Here is a 24,402-nt window from a genome sequence, read left to right as displayed (position 1 = left end):
ATTGTTAGCTCCACAGGAAAAGTACTAAGATTGACCAGTTCATCTCTGGACAAGTTATGGGACCAATTCCTCATTCCATAACGTTCTATGTGGTGTGATCTGATTATAGAATCAAAGGGATGGCCTTTACATGAGAGTGACATTTTTGTCAACATCGTTCTACTAAAAAAACGATCGTAGTATATGACTTCATAATGTATAGTTATTATTTTTTGAACAAGAAAATAAATTTTACAAAATTATTGCTGGAAGGAAATATTAGGGTCAGTAGCACAATTACGATCAACAATTAACGTGTCATCATAGTGCTAATATTTCCTTGTCAAAATCTTAGAGAGCTCATTTGTTCATGCTTCCAATCACGTGTTTTCCTGAACCGGCAACATGAATCCAAAGAATTAAGCCAAATCCTTTCTGGGTCTCTCATATCCATCAATAATCTCAAATGGGTCGCCGGCAGACCGAGTCCGACCTTGGCCGTTTTGCCCTTGTGGCACTTCTCCTCATTGGTGCAATCTCCTGCTGCATGCTTTACCTTTTCATCTCTATGGTCCTGAAACCCAACAGTGCGACATTTGTTTCGAATTCAGAGCTGGGTGAGAATGGCGGTGAGGTTGGTTTGGTGAGTGAAGAAGATGGTGAGTGCTGTAGTGGGATCGAGCATTTGGAGCTTTGGGGTGATGCAGTGAAATGGGGTGCTCAGTTTAAGGTCAATTCTTCAAAGGACTGCTGCATGGCTTGTAAGGATATGTGTGGGGATCGAAATGGGGCTTGTTTGTGTGATTCTTGGGTGTTTTGTGGGGATAGAGAGGCTTGTGGAGATAAATTTGGTGAGGTATGGATTCTTCTTTACTCTCTTTAACTATTTCCATTGTTGGTGTTTATCTCATTTTCGTTCCATAGTTTGGTCTAATTCTGTAAATTCTGAAGAACAGTGAGTTAATTATGGTTTTTGTAATTCAACTGTGTAATGTCATATTCGAAAGGATCGGGCAATGGCATGGTTTATGTAAGTAGATGAATTATGTTGAATTAAGAACTGTTATGATGAATCTGTCCAATCAGTTATGAACTTATGAAATGCTTGAATTCTGTGTGTTTGTAGTGTTGGTTAAAAAAACAAAAGGATACCATGGATCCTGATCGGCGAGACTCAGGGGATCTAGTTATGTGGACTTCTGGACATATATTTGGAGAAGGAGAGGTAACTCATGTTCCAGGCTTGTAGTCCTTTCCTTGATTTTTAAAGTTTAAGCTATCTGCACACAAGTTACTAGCACCTATGAAAAGGTTTGTATGTTCGCCAAAATCTTTCATTCCGGGATGATATTGTTTATGTCATGAACATGTGCCCCTGCTTCCTAGTTCTGTTTTCGTGTACTTGCAATAAACTTTCTTCTTTATCAAAAGATTTCAATGACAGCTTGAAATGTATTGCTGCAATTTTTCTGTTTGCTGGAGAAGTCTATGGTGCCGGAGAAGTCTATGGGAAGATCAATTACTGCAGACTGTCAGTGGTGTAGTTCCCTGCATATTATTAAACATGATTTAAAATAACAAAAGTGAATGAATATATGAGTGATTATTAACAGTGATACTGTGGAATTGTAGCGAGCCTATAGTCCAATGTAGTGCAGTATGAGAGCAGAGTCCCTGGAACCTTTGCTGACTGATATTTTATTTGTGAGAAGCCTTGATTTAGTTGAGAACTTGATAATTTGAGATTTATAGAAACTGTACACTCCTAGCATTTACAGGAGGAGGAGCTGATTGTTTGCCACTGGCAGTTGTTTCTAAGACAGTTTGAAAGGGGAGTGTGGAATGGGTAGAATTAGAGGGGATGGTATGTTAAAAATGAGAGGAAGTAACTTATAGCTGGTAGAGAAAGGAGAGGTTCATGGGATCTTATGGGACACACAGAAGAAAGATTCATCATTTGTATTAGAAGACATTCCTCATGCAGGAAGAGAGTCTCTCATCAATTTGAGACTTTTAGCTTGTGCACTTAAATGACTAATTTGTTTGTATATTTTAGGAGAAGCTATAGGGGAGTTTGAGATTGTAACTTGTTTTTTCCTTATATCTTTACTTGTCTGTTCATATAATCCCTGCTTGTTTCTACTACAGGGTATTGTTGGCATGGAAACAGAATATGGGATTCTTCGTATAAAGGTAAATAATTAATTTTTTTTTTCTAATAGGGTTAGATGTGAAATCTTTCTCATATCAGTCATGTTGAAATCCTCAGTTAAGTTATAATACAGTGAAAATGCTCACATTGTATCATATAGAAATATGTGGTATATTTGTTTATCATGTGTTGAGCTGACTTCATTGATTCTGCTTTTATTCTGCCAAAAAAAAAATAGAAACAAAGGCGGGAACTTGTTTGAATATATTAACTTGAGACTTGTATACCTATATTCTAAATCTAATTTTTTAGAAATGATATGTCTATTAGTCCCTGGCATAGCTATCAAGGAAAATCAATTCTGACATCGAAAGATACTCCTCTTCTGATGAATAAGTGGAAATATTATCTTGTCAATTTTTGGCAATGTTATTTATATGTATGGTCTTAACTGAAAATTATTTTATGTTGGTTAAAATTTGGCTTATAAAAGGGCACCAAAACACTTTCGCAATTGAGGGAATTGCATTGATCAATGTCACATTTTATTCAGTCATCAGTTTCATTATGCCAGCGAAAGGTGATAATTTTACCGGAACCCTATTCTTTGGTGTTGATCATATCTCTTAATATATAATTCTTGAATGTCTTCATTTGTAACCAAGTGGTTTGTGTTGGATGATGCTCTGCTTTAACAATTTCGTTCTGTTTGCATATGGTTCTGTTATTACAGTTAGTTTAGTTGAATCAAACAATTTCTTCTCATCTTGTACCTATCTATTGTGATTTCATACTTATTATTGTATAGCTAAAACTTTTTATTTCTGCTATCTTTTACTGTTATGGAGTGGAAGCAATGAAAATTTTAAGTGTTCTCTAGTATCTTCCCGTCATTCTTCTTCATCAACCGCTTCGTCTATGTTCTTTAACATTCTGTAATCGTCTATGAAACTAATCTATATGGTTGGTGCATATAATTTTTCTTTTTGTATTAAATTTCAGCTCTTTGTTGATTGTGCTCCTCGTTCTGTATTCTATATTCTTGAGCTGTTGCGAGAGCATTATTGTGGGGGTTGTCAATTTCATCGTGTGGAAAGCCGTGGAAGCTATTGGGACTCCATAGGAAATCACATCCAAAATGTAAGTATAAGCTCGGTAACTTATGTAGAGGTGGCTGATTTAGAGTACACATTTATACATCTATTCCACCCATCTGCTTTCTATATCACCATGGGTTAGCATATGAGATGGCTTTGATGTAGTATTTATTCCTCATTCTGATGTTTCTCATGTGAGCTATATATAGGCTCCCGTTGGCCCCCCTTTTGGATTAATACAAGGAACAATTGAAGCCCACGGGATTATATTTAAGAAGATTCCAAAAGAGGGTAACCACAACATCAGAAGGGGATCGGTAGCCTGGGTTGGTTCTGGTCCAGGTTTCTTTATCAGCCTAGCCAACCATTTTGAGTGGAAAAAAGCATACACCGTGTTTGGTTCTGTTCTTCCTGAAGACATGGAGATTGCAGAGAAAATAGCACAGCTTCCAACCAAGCCAGAGGTTTGGAGTAACATTGATGTCTCTGTCTTGGAGAGACCTGTTGCTTTACAGTTCCAAAGAATCAAATCAAATTTATAACATTGAATAACATTGATTCAGCATAGACAAATGCTAAGGAAGTCCAAGTTTTTGCTAGTTTCACCGCCTTACTAGGTATAATTTTCAGTCCAAAGATACTTTGTTAGCTTAGAAGAACAAAGTGATCGAGCTGTTAAATATCGAAGCTACGTAAGAGTCCAGAACATAGATTGTCTTGATTACCAAAACATGACAACAATTGGTCTCTTTGGCTGTGTAAGAATGAAGAACTGCATCGGACTGAAATACCTGCAAGTGTGCTAGTTAACTACTGCTGATGCTAAGACGAGGTTCTTTCACTTGTTCACCGCAACTTCTATTAACTATTTTCTGCGGACAGTGTCTAGAAATTGAGGTGCTCTTCTTAGTGCGAGGTGCATAGCCTAAAGTTGATTATGATATCTACCCTACACTAATTTCCATTCTGTCCTAAATGAAACAAGATTTGAGTTTGTCATACAGAGACGGGTTCTGATGCTGGTTCGTTTCAACTGATATATCTCGGTTGTTCTAAATGGGAAGCCTCAAAGCTGGAGAATTTATCCAACCTGGATTTTGGCAGGGATAATATCACACATCATACCTATCGTCATATTGAAACCTTTATTCTGGATAGTAGTTTAAACTTTAAAGAATCTATCAAAGTAACCAAATCACAGTGGGAGCAAATACTCAGGAAACCTCAAAACAAAACCCTTGACACCAAAGAACACAAAGGAGAAAACATAACCCTCAACTCCTAAATTCAACTGTATTAAAGCATATGATTTCATTACTGGTTGCCCCTACACAAAAGAAAGCAAACACAAGACGCTACAACAGTGGTTACATAGAATAGAAAAACATAACATTAAGATAATCCAGCCAAAAGTGGGGAACTGGCCATTACATACAAATTGTGATCATTTGTGAAGGCGATACGATGGAATTGCCAATAGATGATTGGCCCTTGGAATTGTTAAATCCATACTCCTCTGTCATGTCCAAATAACATTGGTGCAACTGGATATAGCCTCAAGGTTTACTACCATGTCCAAGTACTCCAAATTCTCCAAGTCTGACTCCTCCACCATCCTCTCCATTCCGACTACATTTGCTAATTCTATTTGCACCTTGTTCATTAGCTCTGGTTGTCTGATGAGTTCGGAGAGTGCCCACTCAATTGTTGTTGCCGATGTGTCCATTGAAGCAGTGAGCATGTCCTGCAAAAGTAATCACCATCCTTAGACATCTTGTAGTTGTAACAAGAGACAGATATGTGAATGTGAATTATTTATATACTTACCAGCGAGATGGCTTTGATGTTGGAGCGTTCGATCTTGTACGCAGATTCTTCAGACCCCGTGACTTAAGTTGCACTGAAAATATGCATTTCAGCAGTTATAATTTCGAGCTTTGCATATTTGTACAAACTACTGGCCTAATCTACAAAGTAATGTGGTTGTAGTTAGATTTGACCAGTTATGCAAACCTAACTAGCATATACGTTCAGCTTCTTAGTTATGTTTAGGGTTTGTTACTTGCGAGTAATTGTTGTTAGTTGTCTTCGAATTGAAGTGTAACTAGTTACAACTTACAACTACAAGCATGATAAGAAAACTTCAAAGTTAGAATCGCCCAATGAAAGGTTAACTAATTATTTAACAAGATCTAGGTTTGGTACTTGCGAGTTGTTGTTGTTAGCTGTCTTCGGATTGTGTTGTCTGATTCATGTTCTCTTTACCATCACAAAACGGGAGCCAACAAGATGGGACGAAACACACCTCCATGATTAGATCACTCAACCTCATCCATTACTAATATCGGTTTTATGAGTTTATCATACAATTTATTCACAAAGTGCATCCCTTATATGTTCCTAGAAGTCTAGCTCAAATGAAACTCATTTGCGTTGGTTCCAGCAGCCAACAAACAAATAAGAACACTAAAAATATTGAACAATAACAATAAAACCTCAAAACACTAAAGATAACAATCCCAAATTCATAACATAAATCCTCAAACGCAGATCAAAATAAAAACCTCATTGTCTAGTCTTATAAATCTAGCGGTAACAACTAAACATAATCTAGTCAAACAAGCAACCGTATCCAATATCATCGTCCGACGCTTCAGCAAGCTCTTCCTTCTTTGCTTCCTCAGCAGCTGCAGCAGGAGCAGAGCCACGGCAACCGCAAATTTGGATGGATCCTGCATTCATTAACTCAACGTAATCAGTTACACATGATAGAAAATGGATATATTTCATAAGCAACTCAATATAAGTGTGATTTGTGTTATTTTACCTCCAGATACTCCTTGACCTTTTCAGCTTGGGAGAAGGAATACTCAGTTATCACAGCAATTGCCAGCACATTCTTGTAGGCATTGAGGAACATGTGTGGTGCAGCCGCAATTGTCGGGTAGGAAATGGCCATTGCCAATGCTGTGACATTGGAGACACCAGAAGCAAACTTAATCATGAGATCATCCTCAATAAGATCAAGCACCTCTGGGCTGAAGACACATCCATTGTCATACACCATCTGGACAACAAGACCATAAGAGAATGGCCTGATCCCAAGCTTGGCAAGAAGGGCAGCTTCAGAAGATCCAACCTTGTCACCCTTCTTGATAAGTTCAACAGGCATGAAAATTTCCGCAGTACCCTTGTCAATCTTGGTAGGGATGTTAAGGACCTGGAAGAAAGAGGTCTGGGATGGGTCAAGACCGGTGTTGCCAGGAGGAACAACGACATCAATAGGAGCAACCAGACCTACACAAGCAGGAGTTCCAACCTATACAATCATACAAATTCGTAATGAGATTATATAATTTTGGTACAACAAATAAACAAAGAATTATATCACAAACAAAGTATCACAAACATCACAAAAAACGAACAATGTATTGCAGTATCCTAAACAAAACACCAGCTTGAAGTTCTATAACAAACAAGTACATTACTAGCCTATACAAAAACCTAAATTTTGATGACAAAATATGGGACTATAAGTTCCAGTGCACCAAAGATTTTTATGATAATAATCAAAATACAGTGAATACAGAATTTTAAATTAACAAAATCACACTTCGAATAAATCTCAGCTATTCTATAAAGTACTTACCCCAAGCAAAGATTTTACTGATAAATCTATCTCACTGACCAGTTTCTTATCAATCACAGTAATCAAAACAGAAATTTCATTGCATACATTTCAAAATTTGCATGAGACAATATCATATACACTAGGACAAGAAACAATATTATGACATTGAATAAGAATTACTATGCTAAACAGTTGTATATTAATACAAATAATCCACCACAGATCAATATACTACTACTATGAAACGAACAAATGAAAAAAACCTGAGTTTAGCTCACCTTGTACTTAGCAACCTCCTCTCTGACTTCCTTCAAATCACCCTTGGTGAAGATCAAACCAACATTACCCTAACACCAAATCAACAAAAACAAAGTCACTCAAAAAAGTAAAAAGTAAAAAACAAGTCGAGTACAAAACAAAGCTCAAGACTCACCGCAAGGAGGGGAACGAGGCTGAGAAAAGCATCGTTACCGGTCTTGGCAGCATGAATCTTTATGCTTCTCTTCATCATGGTATTCTTCCCCATGAGGACTGTGGAGTCCCCACTGAGACCTTTGCGGATGTTCTGGAGCTGAGTGGAGCCGACGTTATCAGCGGCGACGATGAGAACCTGGCCATATTCCTCCAAGAGCTTGCAGAGCTTGACATCATAGTTGGTCTTCTTCTCGGCCTTGGATAGCGAGGAACCGCAGGTTGTGGAAGTTGATGAGACTTCTTCAGATGTCTCCTTTTTCTTTTCATTCCACTCTTCCCACAAATAACTACAATTTCATTATCAAGCATTCGCACCACAGCTTAGAAGATTTAATTTCAAAGTTAAAATTAAAGGAGGAAGAGTAAAACATAAAAGTAAATGGTTCACCATGATAAATTTACAAAGTTAATCTCGTGAGACCCATACGGAAACACAGTACAGAACAGATTGAAAGAAAGAAAATAAGGCCAGAAGAGCAAAGCACAGCACCAGCAATTATATAATTCAAGTCTACTCTCTAGAAAATTGAGTTTACACTGAATTATTTTGTGAAGTGGCTACGAGATTGACTATAGAATAGACAAAATTGCAGTCGAGCAATTGAATTTGATCAAAGTTTTAGAGGGTGTGTAACTGTGTACCGATGAAGTTGAAGCTTATAGAATGCTAGGCCAAGCCTGGCTGCAACCACTACATAATCCAATCAAATTGTTCCTTCCTGCATTAAAAAGACACTTAGTTTTATGGTGGCTAATACATATATACCCCACCCAGAAAAGAGTATGGAGATTAAAGTATGACAATACACATCCTAGTAAAACCACTCAATAAGCTTCCGCACTGTTTATCCACTCTCACTCCAACTGTTAGTATACAAAAAAAAAAAAAAAAAACAACAAAACAAAAAACCCACTCAACAAGTTTTTAAAATGACCTCATCCATATATATTTTATTAATTTTTTCAGCAATAAGTTTCAAAATTTTTAGCCTGAATGCAGAAAGATTTAAAACTGAAAAATGAACCATAAAAATGAAAGGCATTTCTGGAACAAACCACAGATGAAATTATTAGCAGGATAGTAATTTGGTGGATCCTAGCTAGAAGCACACAGCAGCCTATCTAGCCAGTGTAGAAGCTTATCTTCGTCATAATTGCACCATACTGAGGACAATCTTCACAGACCAAAGTTTCAGAACTGAAAGTGGCTAAAATTAAACTAGCAGATTGAAGAAAAAGAAAATGTGTCCAACTTATCTTCTTCAGTCCCACAGAGCAATTGTTGGTTGGTTTCCAACTTTCCATTCTACTTCCATATTTCATTTCGTAATTGACTAATAAATTTTTGTTTAACTAAACCTGCTTGAAACTCTCAGAAAAATCGAGCTTAAATCATACCAGTATATACCATAGGATTTAAAATGAACACTGCAAAACGAGCAGGGTCAATCAAGTGGAAAAACATCTCAAGTGCTGAAGATGAGTCTTCAGCCCTCTTCTCATTTCTAGCAGGCTAAATACATTAGAGATCAACTGTCTAACAGTTTCCTGTCCAACTCCTCTGTTTGAGCCTGTACAATTGCACACCTAGAAAAAAAAAAAAAAAAAACAAATTACAGAAACAAAATAAAAATAATACAAAAAGTAGAGAAATTTTATGCAAGGTGATTGATGGATGAGGTGTACTATTACTACCTCGTAACTTCTCGCATTGATGTTTAGATGTGAGATCTGATATAACTGTTGAGCTTTCATTTATAAAGCCACTGGAAGCATTTGAGATTACTTGTATATTTAAGTACAAGTCAAGTAACTTTGAGAAATAAATAGAAGTAAATTGTCAATTTGGTTCCTCCTAGTCCAGGGGCATATCTTCTTGTTAGTTGTCTAAAGGTAAATGGATATTATGAGAGAGAAACAGAACAAACAGCTTTTGTGATTCTTTTATCAAATCAATGGAAAAAGTATTAGTTGGAACACAACTGGCAATCTTATATAAACGTTTTCTGTTGGCAAGGTTCACTGTCATCAATTCTTCATTAGGCCATTTACTATAGAGAATGGAGGGTTTTATCAAGTGAATAACAGGCAGGCTCTCTTTCCACTAATAGAATTTGCTTGAAATGAATGTAGACAAGTCATCACCAAATATGATTGAATGCATAATCTAACAGCAAGTTCAACCTTCCTAAATGCTCAACTAAGGCCTGGCAGCTGCAACCAATCATATGAGATTAACCCAATGATTTTGTCCAATATCAGATTATATTACCAATTATTTGCATTGATTTGCAACTGCAGGCATGAAATCCACTATACTCATTAAAGCATTAGGCATGAAGGTATAACCATCAAAAATGTGTTTTTCTAAAATTTAGACAGAAAAATCAGAGATCGACTAATAAACATATATGTAATGCCAGATTATCTTTATTGGGGTCGCAACTGATTTCTTGACATTTACCTTTGTCGCCAATGCCAAACAACCACATGGCTGATATGTCAATTTCCATATTTTTGAGAATAGCTTGCTTCTCATAAGAATCTCATATTGAGATCCTTCAAGCTTTGTGACTAGAACCCTAGAAGCTGGAGGTCACTTTCAATGCATGGCTTGAAGTTTTGAACTCTCACAACCACTGCCATTAAACACAATTTCACAAATATAACTAAACCCACATTGGAATCAAAGATTCATCCATGTTTCTTTCAAAGATCACTGAATATGCACTGATTCTAAGTTATGAAAATGCTTGGAACTAGGTGCTTACACAAATTTCAAGTGCTGCATCATGCTAAATTCTAGAAAAATCACATCATAATTCATACAAAGTAACAAGGATTAGAACTAAATCAACTAATACTAACCTTTTAGTCAGTGCTCAGTTAACAGTCATAGGATCGACAAATGTTGCTTTACAAGTTCCAGCTGCTTCAAATTTTCATCTGTGTCAAACATGAAACATTCCAAACTTCAGGTTCTTTTAGTGAAAATCTAGATCTACATTACCCAAAGACATTAGAGAAGAAGGAACAAAATGATGGCATTTCTCAACCTTTGAAGTGTGCAACCACAAACCAGCCAATTGATTCCCCACCAACAACGATAAACGGTTACTAGATGAACTTCCTACCAGTAGTCATCACAGGAACACTTCCCTTCTTTGAAATGATGAAAACAATTTGAATCCCTCAATATAATATGCCGAAAATAAACCTGTGATATGTATTTCATTGCATTATGACAGTCTCCACAAACCCGGAGATTCTTAAAGATTCGAATTGGTGCCCCTGGTGATGTGGTGAGAAGACCAAAAGCAACAGCCAACTTCTCACTGTGATATGCTAGGCCAAGCTCCTTCCCCTCTTTATCCATGTCATGAAGTGCAAAATTCATATCTGGCACGTATCCAGCTTCCTTGATGAACATCATGATCTCGTCAATTTTAAAATATACTTCAGTAGTCCATGAATGGCCTCTGTCTTCGGACATAAATGTATGAACTTGGCCATTCATCTCAATCCAACTACATCCAGGTTCCTTAAGAATTCCCTTCGATTTCATCAGTCTTCTGATTCTTGCTGCATCTTCCCATCTACCAGCTGCGGAATACATATTAGATAACTGAACATAAGGCACAGCATTCTTGGGCTCCAATATAAATAGGTTCTCCGCTGCCCTCTCTCCCAGCTCTATTTTCCCATGAACTCTACATGCAGCTAGTAGTGCTTTCCATACAGTTCCATCTGGTTCTACAGCCATTTGATCAACTAATGCCTCAGCCTCGTTAAGTTTCCCTGAGCGCCCCAAGAGGTCAATCATACACGCATAGTGCTCAGGACCTGGTTTTATTCCGTAAACCCTGTTCATCGAGTCAAAGTAGTACTGACCTTTTTCTAGAAGACCAGCATGGCTACAAGCAAATAACAAGCCAATAAAAGTAATGAAGTCCGGTTTGGTGCCAGTTGCAAGCATTTGATCATAGAACTCCAGAGACTCCTTTCCTCTACCATTCTGGGCATAACCAACTATTAAAGCTGTCCAAGTAATCACATTTTGAACTTGCATAGAATCAAAAACTCTATGAGCCTCTTCTAGACACCCACATTTTGCATACATTGTTACAAAGGAATTATCTACTGATAACGATGCTTGAAGGCCAGACTTGATATAGTTTGCATGAATTTGTTGGCCAAACTCCAGAAGTGTCAGTTCTGCACAGGCACTCAAAATGCTGGCAATGACAAATTGGTCAGGATAGATCTCTGCATCCCTCATCTCACAGAATAATTTAAGTGCTTTTTCATGAGAGCCATTCTGCACATAACCTGCGACCAGGGAGGTCCAAGAGATAACATCTTTGTCTGGCATATGCCTAAACATCTCAACTGCAGATTCTATATTTCCCAGTTTAGCATACATATCAACAAGCGCATTGCCCACAAGTTGATAAACATCAAATCCAGTCTTAACTATCAGACAATGAACAGCCACTGCGTTTTTAGCCTCCTTCAGCGCAGCAAATGAGTTCAGAACAGATGGATATGTATAATCATCAATCCTCATTTCTCTTGAACGCAGTTCTCTAAACAAAGACAAAGCTTCTCTAATAAACCCCTGCCTTACACACCCAACAATCATCGAGTTCCAAGAAACAACATCGTCAACCTCCATGCTTCTTAGCACCTTTCTTGCACTGACATGATCTCCGCATTTCACGTACACATCAACTAATGCACTTTGAACAAACACATTAGGCCCAAAACCACTGTGTACAATGCATCCGTGCACCTGAGCCCCAAAACTAAGAGCTAAAACTGATGCAGAAGCAGTCAATACACTAGGGAATGTGAACTGATTGGATTCAACCCCTTGCGCTCGCATGTCACAAAAAAACTCCATTGCCTTGAAGCCATCCCCATTCTGAGAGTACCCTGTAAGCATAACAGTCCACACCACATGATTTCTCCTATCCCTCAAGCTCTCAAATAGACACTCGGCTTCAAAAATGCGCTTGCATTTTGCATACATGTCAAGCAAACCAGTAACAACATCAACATTACTGTCAAACCGTGTTTTAACCATGTAACCATGCACCATTTCACCTCTTTGGAGAAAACCCAACTTGGAACACAACCTCAACAAACTCCCCAATGTGTAAAGACTCGGCCTTTCTCCCTCAAGCTGCATATGCCAAAACAATCGGAAAGCTTCACTTGGACATTCGCTTCGACAGTACCCAGATATCAGTGTGGACCAAGTAACAGCAGTCTTACTTGGGGCGGCATCAAACACTTGTCTAGCTTCAGCTACTCTTCCGGAATTGGCATAAGCAGCTATCATTGTATTCCAACTGAACTCATCTCTGCTCGGCATTTCATCGAACACTTGGCGGGCATCATCTATTTGACCCGAAATAGATAACTGCTTGAGTAATAAATTGGATTCCAACTGAGACTGGCTATGGATGAGATGGGTCGACACTCTTCGCTCCAATTGATAAGCTTTGTGGTGAAATGTCATAACCTTTGAGTGTAGTTTGTTCATAATTATAATATAAGGTGGTAAATTCCCAATGCCTACCACCTCTGCTATCATAAGAAAATATTAGGAAAAACTGAGCATATTTATCTGTGAAATGAGATTCACTTACAGCAGCGTCCAATATTTTCTTGGAACGTTTCTTCCCTCTAAACCCCTCCCTATTCCAAACCAAAATGAAAAGTCAGCGAATTATATTCACAGCAGGAATAAAAAGAATCAGAATGTGTGGATGCATGTACAAAGAAAGACTAAACAATAAAACTCAAAACTAATATAGAGAACATCAGTAAAGAGGAAAAGAATAACCAAACTGTAAACGCATCATTAAGAAAAATGAAAATGAAACAGATCATAAGATGACCAAAGTAAAGAAATCTCAGGTTTGTACAGAAATTTTTAAGCCTTTCTAAGCCTCAAATACCTCACTCAATGTTCTATCGCAAGAGCAGCTTGGAAAGAAATTTACACGTACATGACATTTTCTTGTTGCTTCAGGATCAGATTGGCTTTGAATCAAGGTTTTTTTTATTGAGGAGCAATCGAATTATCCAGAATTGGGATGCACAGTTGTCACACTCACACAGAACGCCAAGCCAGAAAGGAAGTGGAATGTTACATACCAGAACAAGAATGACAAATCAATACTCAGTTGCACATGCCAGTTGTTTGAGTCAGACGGAATTCCTAGTTGTCACATATTATATTTGCTGTGATGAAAGCTAAGCATATAACTGTGTTTCCTGTTGATGAAACTATTGATGCTATCAGGCGTATGTCCATTAGGGCAAGGAGATTTCCAGTACAACCACTGCAAGAGGATACAACTAATAACTTTGTGGACGGACTTCACAGGAATGTTTAAAGATCCTAACACTTGCAGATCAAAAGGTACTCAATCAAAGCCCTCCGGTGCTGGTCGGGAAAATGGGAGAGGTGTTGGTCATTCCAATGGCAATAGTTTGCTTCATCACAATGAAGAAGCACGAGGTTTTTCATTTTATGGGGGCTTTGACTCCCAACCACTTCCATCAATCCCATCGAGTTTTCGGGTAGACTTTCAGAGCACATAATTATTCCAACATTGGCGATATGGAAGGGTCATAGTCCCACCCAAATGTGTCTGCCAACACCGGTATGAACGCTAGCATGATAACAACAAAGTCCTTTGTTCTTTCTTCACGATCTCTAGATTGGAGATGCTCCTCAACAATCTTATCCAAAAAGCTGTCGTCAAAGACCTTGTGAACAGCCTTCATTCTTTTAGTGAATCCTTGGAGATCAAGTGGAGCAATCCAAGGAATGTAATCTCCCAAGTTAGGGGCAGCTCCTAATTGCAAGCCTTCTAGAATCATAGACTTGAAACCCCTCTCACTAAATTTATCATCCATGTATTTCTTCCCAAACACCATCCTGCAAGTCATGTCTGCGCTAAGCGACGACACCTTGGAGCTAAGATCAACTGAAACACGTTGTCCCTTGGCTGCAGACTGTCGAATAGAATCCACCATGAGGGTGACCTCTTCTTTCCTCACTGACTTGAAGGAGTTGATTTTGTGGTTGCTAAGTAACTCAAGAGTGCACATCTTGCGCATGTCACGCCAGTAAGATCCATACTCATTACTCACCAAAAGTCAAGTTCCTTTGGTCATAAGCAATATGCTTTGCATTTTGGTGAGGCGGCCTGCTCGCAAACACAAGGTCGTGGGTTTTGAGGAACAGCTCGGCTGCTCGAGGGGAAGAGATGACAATGAAAGGCACAAGGCCTAACCCGATGTGCATGATGTCACCGTACTTTCAGGCCAGTTGATGCAGATCCTTGTGGGGGAACTTCCCTGCTAGCAAGTTGAGGCTTCCGAAAATGGGAAACCCTCTCGGACCAGGAGGCAACTTCTTGTTGCTTCTCCATGTCCAGGGTTGCAGGTAAACAAGTGCAAGCAATGCAACTATCACCCAGATTAGAACCATTTCTCAAAGGTCGAGCTAGCTAGGAACTAGTAGTATAGAAGTGTTTAGTGCATGCATGAATTAATGCTTCGTTTATATAGACTGTTTATTGTAGTATTGTATGTACCCTTTTGAATTCTATGGAAATGGTTGAAATTCAACGAAGGACGGCAACATGTTATGTAGCTTGGTGGACAAGTACTGAGTTTATTCATTTCTTTTATTTTCTTGCTGAATGCTCCTAGCCTGGTTTCCACAAATAGATGTGCCCAACACACAATGCTAAATATAATATCCATGCTCTAAAGGGTTCTCTACGGTAGCCATCCATGCTCTAAAGGGTTCTCTACGGTAGCCATAGTAAAGAAATCATTGCCTTCAAGACTATCCAACAACTAAGATAGATTGATATTGTTGCTGCGTGTTTTTTTTTCTGTGTAGCCAAGTCCTGTACCAGTCTTTCTAGTATCCGAGAACAAGAAAAACAACGAAAGTAGAAAATGATGATACGAAGTCTGTAGTGCGAGACGCACCTTCCTGTTCGTCATCCTCCCTTGCATGTATTTGAAGCCAGCTTCATATCAGGACCTCCACTCGGTCCCTTTCCATATACCAATTTATTTTCTCAATGACTACAAAGCTTCTTACACTGTTAATGGTTCTGTCATGCATGGTGGTTCATGGCAGAGATGGATATGAACGGAGGAAGGCATCGGCATTCCGAAATTGTTGTTGTTGGATTACTATCGTTTTCGATTCTTTGATGTGAATATGGTTGTCTCCGGCAGACTGATCGATTAGGGGACATTTTTTTGGGTAATTTAAGGTTTGACGGCCGGAACAATTTGTAATTTCGAAATTTGTTCTAGAATATTCATCATGTGTGTGTCTTGATCTAATGCTAGTCAAAGAAGGAATTTCAATTCCATGTAGTGATAGGTTACACTAAGATTCTATAGGATTATGTTTATTTGTACAACACTTAAAAGGTGTTATGTATTTCCTTATATAAAGGGCTCGTATCAATAAATAAAATACACAATTGAATCATAATTCTCTCCTCCTCGCGATGTTGGGTTTTAGCAGAAACGTTGTCAACAAGTCTTACAAGTCGGAAGTCCCTTTCGAGAAAAGGGAAGCAGAAGCTGCTCGCATTAGAGAGCATCATCCTGATAGAGTACCAGTGATTGTTGAAAAGGCGAACAAAAGTGATGTGCCTGATATTGAGAAGAACAAATACCTGGTGCCTGCCGATATTACTGTTGGGCATTTAGTCTTTGTGATCCGGAAAAAGATCAAGCTTGATCCTGACCAGGCAATTTTTGTTTTCGTTAAGGATATTTTGCCACCAACAGCTGCTTTAATGTCTTCAATTTATGAGAAACGTAAGGATGAAGATGGTTTTCTTTATATGACATACAGTGGCGAGAGCACGTTTGGGATGTGCTGAAATATCTGAAATGTTTAAATAGAAAAACTTAGAGAGTTGTAATTATTTCCTTACATTAGTTTTACTTTTATATTTTGTGTTGATGCATTTGCTGAGACAGAAGTTAAAAATAATAATAATTAAGTTACACAGTTCTCTATTCTATTTGCTATCTCTCATTGTCTCTATAGTTTACTCTATAACATGTTATCAACAGCTCTTGAGCTGATAGCTCCACCACCTTCAAAATCCACTGTCCCGATTTTTCTTCTTTTTGAAAAAGCCCCAGGTCCCCTCGGCTCCTCCGTCGCACTTCGGTCGTCGCCGATCACATCTCCGATCCAATTTTTCCTGCTTTTTCGATCGATCAAAGATTTGAAGATTTGTAAGGTATGTTCAAAGGTAAAAATTTCAAGTTATTGCGATTCAAAAACTAGGGGGATTATATTCTCCCTTCTCCTACACCATTCTTCTTGTCTTCTGAAAATCCCGAAACTAAGGACGTTCGTGGGTCCGGGTTGTGTTGTATCAATCTTGGCGTTATACGAATTGTGTGGTATTAATCCAGGAGTTATACACATTGTGTGGTATCAATTCAAAGGACAAACTATTGTTGATAATAAAAGTATTTTCACAACAAAGCATTAAATTAAGTGACCATAATGTATCCTGGTCTTGACTTTAATGCTCATAATTAGTAGTTGTATATCAATACTAATCTTGGATTTAAACATCCTAATATTCTTTTTTTTCAGTTGGCTTCCAACCTATTTGTCCAAAATTTTGACACCATGGATTCGTAAGGAATGTTATAGATGAGTTGTCGACGTGGAACTTTCATTGGAAAGAGATCCACCACAACTATTGACCCAAGGCTAACAAGCATAGATGCTGAGATTAAAATCTCTTGCGCTCATGTATTTGAGGCGCTACATTGAGAAAAGCCTTCAACGACAACATGTGTGGATTCCATCAGGTTGTTACATAATCTTTAGCAGACTCGATCATCATTAACTCCTCTAGGCCCTCCAAGTTAGTTTATGTTCATGTCAAGGAGATTATTCACTAGTCATGAAGTTTATTATCTTAGAATTACCGACAATGCTTGATTTTTGTGATCATACTATTGCAAACGGGAATTGCATATACGCTAAAAGATGTTCAAATAAAAGTATTACTTTCCTGTCATTCTGTGTCTTAACCTAATCGTTTCTTTATTAGAATAGATTACAGTATTGATAGATGTTCAAGATCCTTCAAGAGACTCTACGTAATGCCTATAAATATGTATTTCTATCAATGAATGAGTAGACCGTTTTTATGGTTATATTTTGTCTCCTACAACACATCATCAGCCCATTGTTCTAACCCTGAGTTTATAGCCAAAAGAAAACCGTAACCCTAGAAAACAAAAACAAAGATCATTTATGTCCAACAAACTTAACATTTGGTGGGCATGGCACAACCGGACAAAGGACTTGCCTTTTCGATAAGGAATCTAGTTCTGCCTGGATTGCATATTTCCATTTATGACAATCTGCTCTACGTTGACATTCTGCAACTGGGCGAGGTTCTATTGCATCGTTGTCAATGATGTCCTGAGTGACAAAATAAGCAAAAACATCATCAACCATCATGGAAGACCTATCCATAAGAACGCGCACACTTGTGTAATTTAACGAGATTTCTTTGTTCTCTGACATCAACATTGATTTTGAGGAGTCCCCTAGAGGTTTCAATATCGATTCATGAACATAGCTATAGTCAGAGACAATCTCATGTGATGGATTCACAGTATTGATGATGAACAGATCATTTTGTGCCTTGCTGCATTTGCTAAACTCCTAGCTCAAATTATGAAACTCAAGGCACACCACCCTGATCATCTGATCAAGTCTATTCGATTGGACAATGCAGGAGAGTTTACATCAAAATCTTTTGATGATTATTTCTTATCTATTGGGATTGATGTTGAACATCTCGTTCCCCATGTTCATTCACAGAACAATCTTGCTGAAGCAACAACCAAGCGGTTACAGCTTGTGGCTCAGGCATTGGGGATGCGCACCAATCTACCCGTATTTGCATGTGATCATGCAATTTTACATGCAGTTGTACTTATTCGTTTCAGACCCACCGTCAACTAACCATTTAGTGTGTCCCAGTTGGTCATTGGATATGAGCCTGACATTTCATATTTACACATATTTGGTTGCGCGGTCTATATGCCTATTACGCCTCCACTGCATACTAAAATGGGTCCTCAAATATGATTGGGTATATATGTTGGTTTTAAAGCACCAATGATTTTTCGCTATTTAGAACCTTTGACAGGAGATCTCTTTGCTGCAAGATTTGCAGATTGTCACTTTGATGAGACATACTTCCCCTCATTAGGGGAGAAATGAGCGGTAATATTCCCGTTGAACGACAAGAATTGTCGTGGTCTGTCCCCACTATGTCTCATTATGATTCTCGCACATCTCCGAGCGATATTGAAGTGCAAAGAATTCTCAATCTTCAGAAAGTTGCAGATTTGATGTCTGACTCATTTACAGATATTGCGAAAGTGACGAGATCAATTATACCTGCTATAAACGTTCCTGCAAGCTAGGTTGGAAGTCCCAAAAACTGGGCAAGTTAATGCCACACCCGGGCTAGGCACCGCCGACATCGCCGGCGTACTCGATGCCCATAGTGGAGGGGTGGCTACGGCCTCAGCTCCCACCAGAAATTGAAGAGGGAGAGACCAAAGAAAGGTTCAATTGATGTCTTGCCACCAAAAAGTTAAGACATCAAGGCACAAAATGATCCGCTCATCATCAATATTATGAATCCATCACATGAGATTGTCTCTGACTATAGCTATGTCCATGAATCGATATTAAAACCTCTAGGGGACACCTCAAAATCATTGTTGATGTCAGAGAACAAAGAAATCTCGTTGAATTAAAAAAGTGCGTGCGTTCTTATGGATAGGTCTTCCATGATTGTTGATGATGCTTTTGCTTATTCCGTTGCTCAGGAGATCATTGACGACGATGAAATAGAACCTCGCCCTGTTGCAAAATGTCAACGTAAAGCAGATTGACCGAAATGGAAAGATGCAATACATGCATAACTAGACTCCCTATCAAAAAGGCAAGTTTTTGGTCCAGTTGTGCTATGCCCACCAAATGTTAAGCCTGTTGGACTTAAATGGGTCTTTGTTCGGAAGCGTAATGAGAAGAATGAAGTCAGATGATATAAGGCTAGACTTGTGGAGCAAGGATTCTCGCAACGCCCTGGTATTGATTATGAGGAGACGTATTCTCCGTTATGGACGTCATTACTTTCCGCTACTTAGTCAGTTTAGTAGTGTTCGAAAAACTGAATATGCAGCATTATATCTCAACATGGCAATTCAGCCCGCTACCGGCTAACCGCTCGCTAAAAACCCCTTCGTTAACCGTTCAATTACATAACGTGTTAATGGGTTGTCAACTCGTTAACAACCCACCAGTTAGCGGGTAGAAACGGGTTGCACGTTGGAACCCATCTAACTCACCAAGGCCTGCTAAGGATTAATTAATTAACAAACAAAAATATTTAATCGTATTTTAAGAGGTAAATAAACAGATTTTAAGGAAAAAGAAAAAAAACATTGGATTTTCATTAAAAGAAGAAATATTAAAAATAAAAAAATTAATAAATAAAGGCCAAAAAAAAGGGAAAAACTCTTTAGCGGGTTCTAACGGGTAACCCGCGAACCCAACGGGCTGAACCCGCTAACCCGCTATGGCCTGCCTACTAACCGCCTAACCCGCCCATTTGCCAAATTAAATTGCAGCTTATGCATATAGTTACTGCATATCTCTATGGGGATCTTGATACAGAGATATATATGAAAGTGCTCAACGACATTTCATTGCCCAACTCAAGTGACTCTAAACCACGGAGTGCTTAAGCCATCAGATTGAGGCGTTCACTATATGGATCGAAACAATCCGAACGAATGTGGTATACTCGTTTAGGCGATTACTTGATTGAGAAGTGATACAAGAACGATGATTTGTGCCCATGCGTGTCCATAAAAAGAATAAGTTTTGGATTTGCAGTTTATGTTGATGATACGAATATCATCGGAACTTGTGCTAGGTGAGCTCGTGCACGCCGATCCTATTGCTTTGGCAAGGAAAGAGAAGGTCCAAAAGGTCTTTTCTGGTTCATGATGTGCGGCGCTACATCCTGTCTCGTCGCACCTTTAACTTCTCGGCAATAGTGTCAGTGGAGATGGAGCTCTAGTATGCAAAGTGTCACGGGATATGCTCGGAGTGCGGCCTATTCAGTCACAGCAGGGGTGATTACGATATGAGGCTGTTGATTTTAGGGTCGGAGGTGACAACGTAGACTACTTCAGAGGGCGTGGGAGAGGTTGGGGCAGTCCAGGACGCTGGTGCAATGAACCCTAGCTCGATTACTTCTTCCTCGGATCACATAACTAATTAATGAAGTGATTATGCAGCATCCTTCCCCCATGAAAAAGTCACATTAAATTCCGTTTTCAACAATAAGTTTGTTGTAGTTGGGTTTGCTATAAGAGATTAGTAGGGAGGTCTTGTTTTTGCTGGTTTTAAATATGTGGGGTACTCTTAAGTTCCTGTTGTTGAATGCAGTGCCCTCCCTCGGATTTGTCTGTTGTACGTATCAGTATGTGCTATACATACAACTAAAGGAGGGGGAAGCATGTGTAGCAGGGGTGGTTAGTTTTGGAAGTTTTACCTACAAAGACTGATACGCATAGCATGCATATCAGTATAGCATAATTTTTCCCCTTCTGATGGTTTCTTTCATGCTTTGATTAATGAACGTACACATGTAGTTTGTGTTAAATGAGATTCTAAGTTCGTTATCAACTGCATTACCAAGAGATGCTCTATGCCTCCGAACCTTAAGACCTTAATCTATGATACCCTTCTTTTCGTAAATCACTTGACGATATCAGCTTCAATTAAGTATGTTCCTAGAGAAGCAAATTTCATGGTTGATCCTACACTGGCCTCAGGCATCAAAGTGCTTCCCCTAAAACCTTGAGAAATACACTTCCCTTTGCTGCTCTTAACGCTATTGCTTCTTCTTCCACTTCACTATGTATATTTGCTTTATTTCATTTTGTATGTAGAGATCACAGGTATTTAGCCCCAAAAAGAAATTGAGAAATTGGGGTTTTAGATCCACGCGAAATCAATTTAATGTCAATTATTGTATACATTTTGCCGAAAAATAAAAAAGAATTTTTTTTTAAAGAATAAAAAAACAAAACAATGTAATCTCCTTTTAATAAATGCAATGTTGTAAATTTGACTCGGAAAACTAATGGTAACATTTAAGTTATTTACTTGATAAAAACAAAAAAAACAAAAAACAAAACGATGAAGTTGTATATTTCTTCTCCGATTACCTTACTGAAGTGGAAACTCATAATGAAGGTTCCACCACTGTCCCCCCGCACATGTGATCATAACTTCATAAGTTCTTAACCCACACTCTCCCTCCATTCATCTTCTGGAAGTGAAAACTCTTTCACATCTCCCATTAACACACACACACCCACACACCCACACAAAGCTACAAAACAAAACAAACCAAAACTCAAAGCACTTCCCTCTCTCCCACTCTCTTTGTGTTAGTACCGCCACGCCCACCACCTCCTGTCTCCTCCCTTGTTTAACCCAAAAACCCAAACAAACCCAACCTAAGCCCACTTACCACCATGCCCAATCACCACCCTAACCACCTCATAACCACCCACCCCCCTCCCTGGGCGGTGCCTTTCACGCCCCTCCACCCATTGGTGGACCTCCCCGTACCCTATCCTCCCCCACATCCACCGCTCTTAGATCTCTAAATCAGCCGCACACTCCTCCACCCACCCTTGCCCACCAAACCACCCCACCCCCCTTATCCTACGCCGCCCTCCTCTTATCCTACGCACCCCTCCCTCTTAAACTCCTCCAATCCCTAAATCCCCAAATTGATATCATCTCAGCCATGGCCTCCTCTCCTCCCTCCTCTCCCCACGACGGCTCTCCTCTCCTCCTCTCCGACCCCCCTCACGCCGTCCCCCTCGCCCTCCCCGCCCCTCCCTCCTCCTCCTCCGCCCCGCCGCCGCCCTCCACCTCCCGCCGCCTCCCCCCGCCGTGCTGGTCCCACGACGAGACCGTCGCCCTCATCGACTCCTACCGCGACAAGTGGTACTCCCTCCGCCGCGGCAACCTCAAGGCCACGCACTGGCAGGACGTCGCCGACGCCGTCTCCCGCCGCTGCCCCGCCGCCTCCCCCGCCAAGACCGCCGTCCAGTGCCGCCACAAGATGGAGAAGCTCCGCAAGCGCTACCGCACCGAGATCCAGCGCGCTAGGTCCATGCCCTTGGCCAGATTCACCTCCTCCTGGGTCCACTTCAAGCGCATGGACGCCATGGAGAAAGGCCCGGCGGCGATGAAGAACGAGAACTCGGATAGTCCCGTTGACGACGGCGAGGATGAGGAGAACGATGAGGAGGAGGATCAGGACCAGGAGCTGTATGAGGAGCTGAGATACGGTTCGAATATGAAGAGTATGAGTAAGATGTATAGGAATGGAGTTGGGATTGGTGGGAGTGGTGGAGGGAGCAGTGTTGGTGGTGGGAATGGTGGGTTTCGGATTCGGATTCCGACTGGGGTTAGTATAGCTCAGCCTGGGAATAAGGTTTATCCGAAGATGGATCAGAAGTTTGGGATGAATTCGCACCCGGGGACGAGCTATGCTACTGCTAAGGTGATGAGGGAGTGCAATAATAATGTAGGGGGGAGAGGTGGTGGGGGGTTGGGGAAGAGGGAGAGGGAGAGGGACCCTGTGGCAGAGATGGTGTCGGCGATTAAGGTGTTGGGAGATGGGTTTGTGAGGACGGAGCAGACGAAGATTGAGATGGCCAGGGAGATTGAGACTATGCGGATGGAGATGGAGATGAAGAGGACCGAGATGATATTGGAGTCACAGCAGCGGATTGTGGATGCTTTTGCAAAGGCTGTTTCGGAGAAGAAGAAGAAGAAGGCCAAGAGAATGCCGTCTCCTGAGGTGTAGATGATGTGATGGGGTCGTGTTGGTGATCGGATGAAAGAGTTTTCCCCCAATGGGTTTGTGTTGTGTTTGCTGAATTTCAAGAGTTTTGGGGAGGTCTTGTGCCGGTGTCTCAAGGTTGGGTGAGCTTCCTGTCATAGCAGCAGATGTGATTCGGTCTTAATGATCAAGAGATATGTGAGTCTGCTAGTTTGTAAGTTTGTGTTTAACTCGCTTTCACACCACTTTTTATGTGATAGGAGAATGTGGTCACTTTAGCCCTTTTGGATGATTGTAGCTTAATCTTTGTAGTATCGTGTAGTACTGAAAATTATGTAGAATAGTTGTTCTGTTCGTATCTCAGTTTAATGCATAGTAACTTTAGACGTTTGATCTTGAAGTTCCTTGTCCTGATTTGTTTCTTCTTTTGCATTAGAACTATTGGTATATGGAAGTTGGGCTGAGAATTATTATGTTGTATTATTGGACATCTTTGTTAAGCTTTTTGTTTTGATGCTCTACTTGGTATTCCCCATGAATTTTAAAGTAAGTGAATCCTCCCTACTTTCGATTGTTTGATATGGGAATCAAATGGTAAATGTTTCTGATCTAATGCCTTGGAATTTGGCCTGTGTTTTAGGAGAATCTGATAAACCAGTGTTTATAGGAATGTACGGAAACACACTTATGCACATTTCATCAAATATCAATTTGGATAACGATACATACTTGATATATATCCTGGAAACATATTTTCTAGTTCCATGCCTCCATGGTTACTTGTCATATTATGATGATGACCATCAAAGTTTCTGTTGAGTTTTAGAATGCGTCATTTTTTTTTTCAGGAGAATGTAGAATGCGTCATTCTATGCAGACTTGACATGAAATTACCATAGGACCATATAAAGTTATCTGCTTGTAAAGTTTAGCTGCCTGTGTTGGTGACGTCTATAATAATATATCTGGAGCTACCTGGGTTGTAAGTGGAAGTTAAACCAGGGAATGAAGAACCAGGCATCCCGCCTACCGCCTCATCCTGTGTAGTTAAACTGCAGTTAAGCACTTCACTAG

General features: G+C 39.7%; 4 protein-coding genes and 1 pseudogene across 5 annotated transcripts; 3 read left to right on the top strand and 2 right to left on the bottom strand.

Moving 5' to 3' along the window:
- Positions 1-442: 442 nt before the first annotated feature.
- Positions 443-3,945, top strand: LOC101302110. Its single transcript, XM_004307200.1, has 5 exons — positions 443-835; positions 1,106-1,204; positions 2,128-2,172; positions 3,134-3,271; positions 3,438-3,945. The coding sequence occupies exons 1-5, from the start codon at positions 446-448 to the stop codon at positions 3,768-3,770; spliced, it is 1,005 nt and encodes a 334-aa protein (XP_004307248.1). The 5' UTR covers positions 443-445; the 3' UTR covers positions 3,771-3,945.
- Positions 3,946-5,838: 1,893 nt separating this feature from the next.
- Positions 5,839-9,045, bottom strand: LOC101290707 (annotated as a pseudogene). Its single transcript, XR_185349.1, has 6 exons — positions 9,029-9,045; positions 8,876-8,920; positions 7,293-7,620; positions 7,138-7,206; positions 6,056-6,547; positions 5,839-5,960 (listed from the first exon to the last, which is right to left on the bottom strand). The product of XR_185349.1 is annotated as a 60S acidic ribosomal protein P0-1-like (transcript).
- A 1,418-nt stretch (positions 9,046-10,463) lies between these two features.
- Positions 10,464-12,857, bottom strand: LOC101315190 (pentatricopeptide repeat-containing protein At2g27610-like). The gene is made up of 2 exons (XM_004308650.1): positions 11,332-12,857; positions 10,464-11,247 (listed from the first exon to the last, which is right to left on the bottom strand). Exons 1-2 carry the CDS (start codon positions 12,855-12,857, stop codon positions 10,464-10,466), a joined length of 2,310 nt encoding a protein of 769 aa, XP_004308698.1.
- A 3,034-nt stretch (positions 12,858-15,891) lies between these two features.
- LOC101314899 lies at positions 15,892-18,398 on the top strand. Its single transcript, XM_004308649.1, has 3 exons — positions 15,892-16,265; positions 16,443-16,641; positions 18,063-18,398. Exons 1-3 carry the CDS (start codon positions 15,892-15,894, stop codon positions 18,396-18,398), a joined length of 909 nt encoding a protein of 302 aa, XP_004308697.1.
- A 3,421-nt stretch (positions 18,399-21,819) lies between these two features.
- On the top strand, positions 21,820-23,783 carry LOC101301818. Its single transcript, XM_004307199.1, has one exon. The coding sequence runs from the start codon at positions 22,282-22,284 to the stop codon at positions 23,350-23,352; it is 1,071 nt and encodes a 356-aa protein (XP_004307247.1). The 5' UTR covers positions 21,820-22,281; the 3' UTR covers positions 23,353-23,783.
- Positions 23,784-24,402: the final 619 nt, after the last annotated feature.

The sequence above is a fragment of the Fragaria vesca genome, linkage group LG7 (assembly GCF_000184155.1).
Source record: "Fragaria vesca subsp. vesca linkage group LG7, FraVesHawaii_1.0, whole genome shotgun sequence".
NCBI classification, from domain to species: Eukaryota; Viridiplantae; Streptophyta; class Magnoliopsida; order Rosales; family Rosaceae; genus Fragaria; species Fragaria vesca.
Note: the sequence above shows the minus strand (reverse complement) of the source record. Positions and strands in the feature narration are given on the sequence as shown.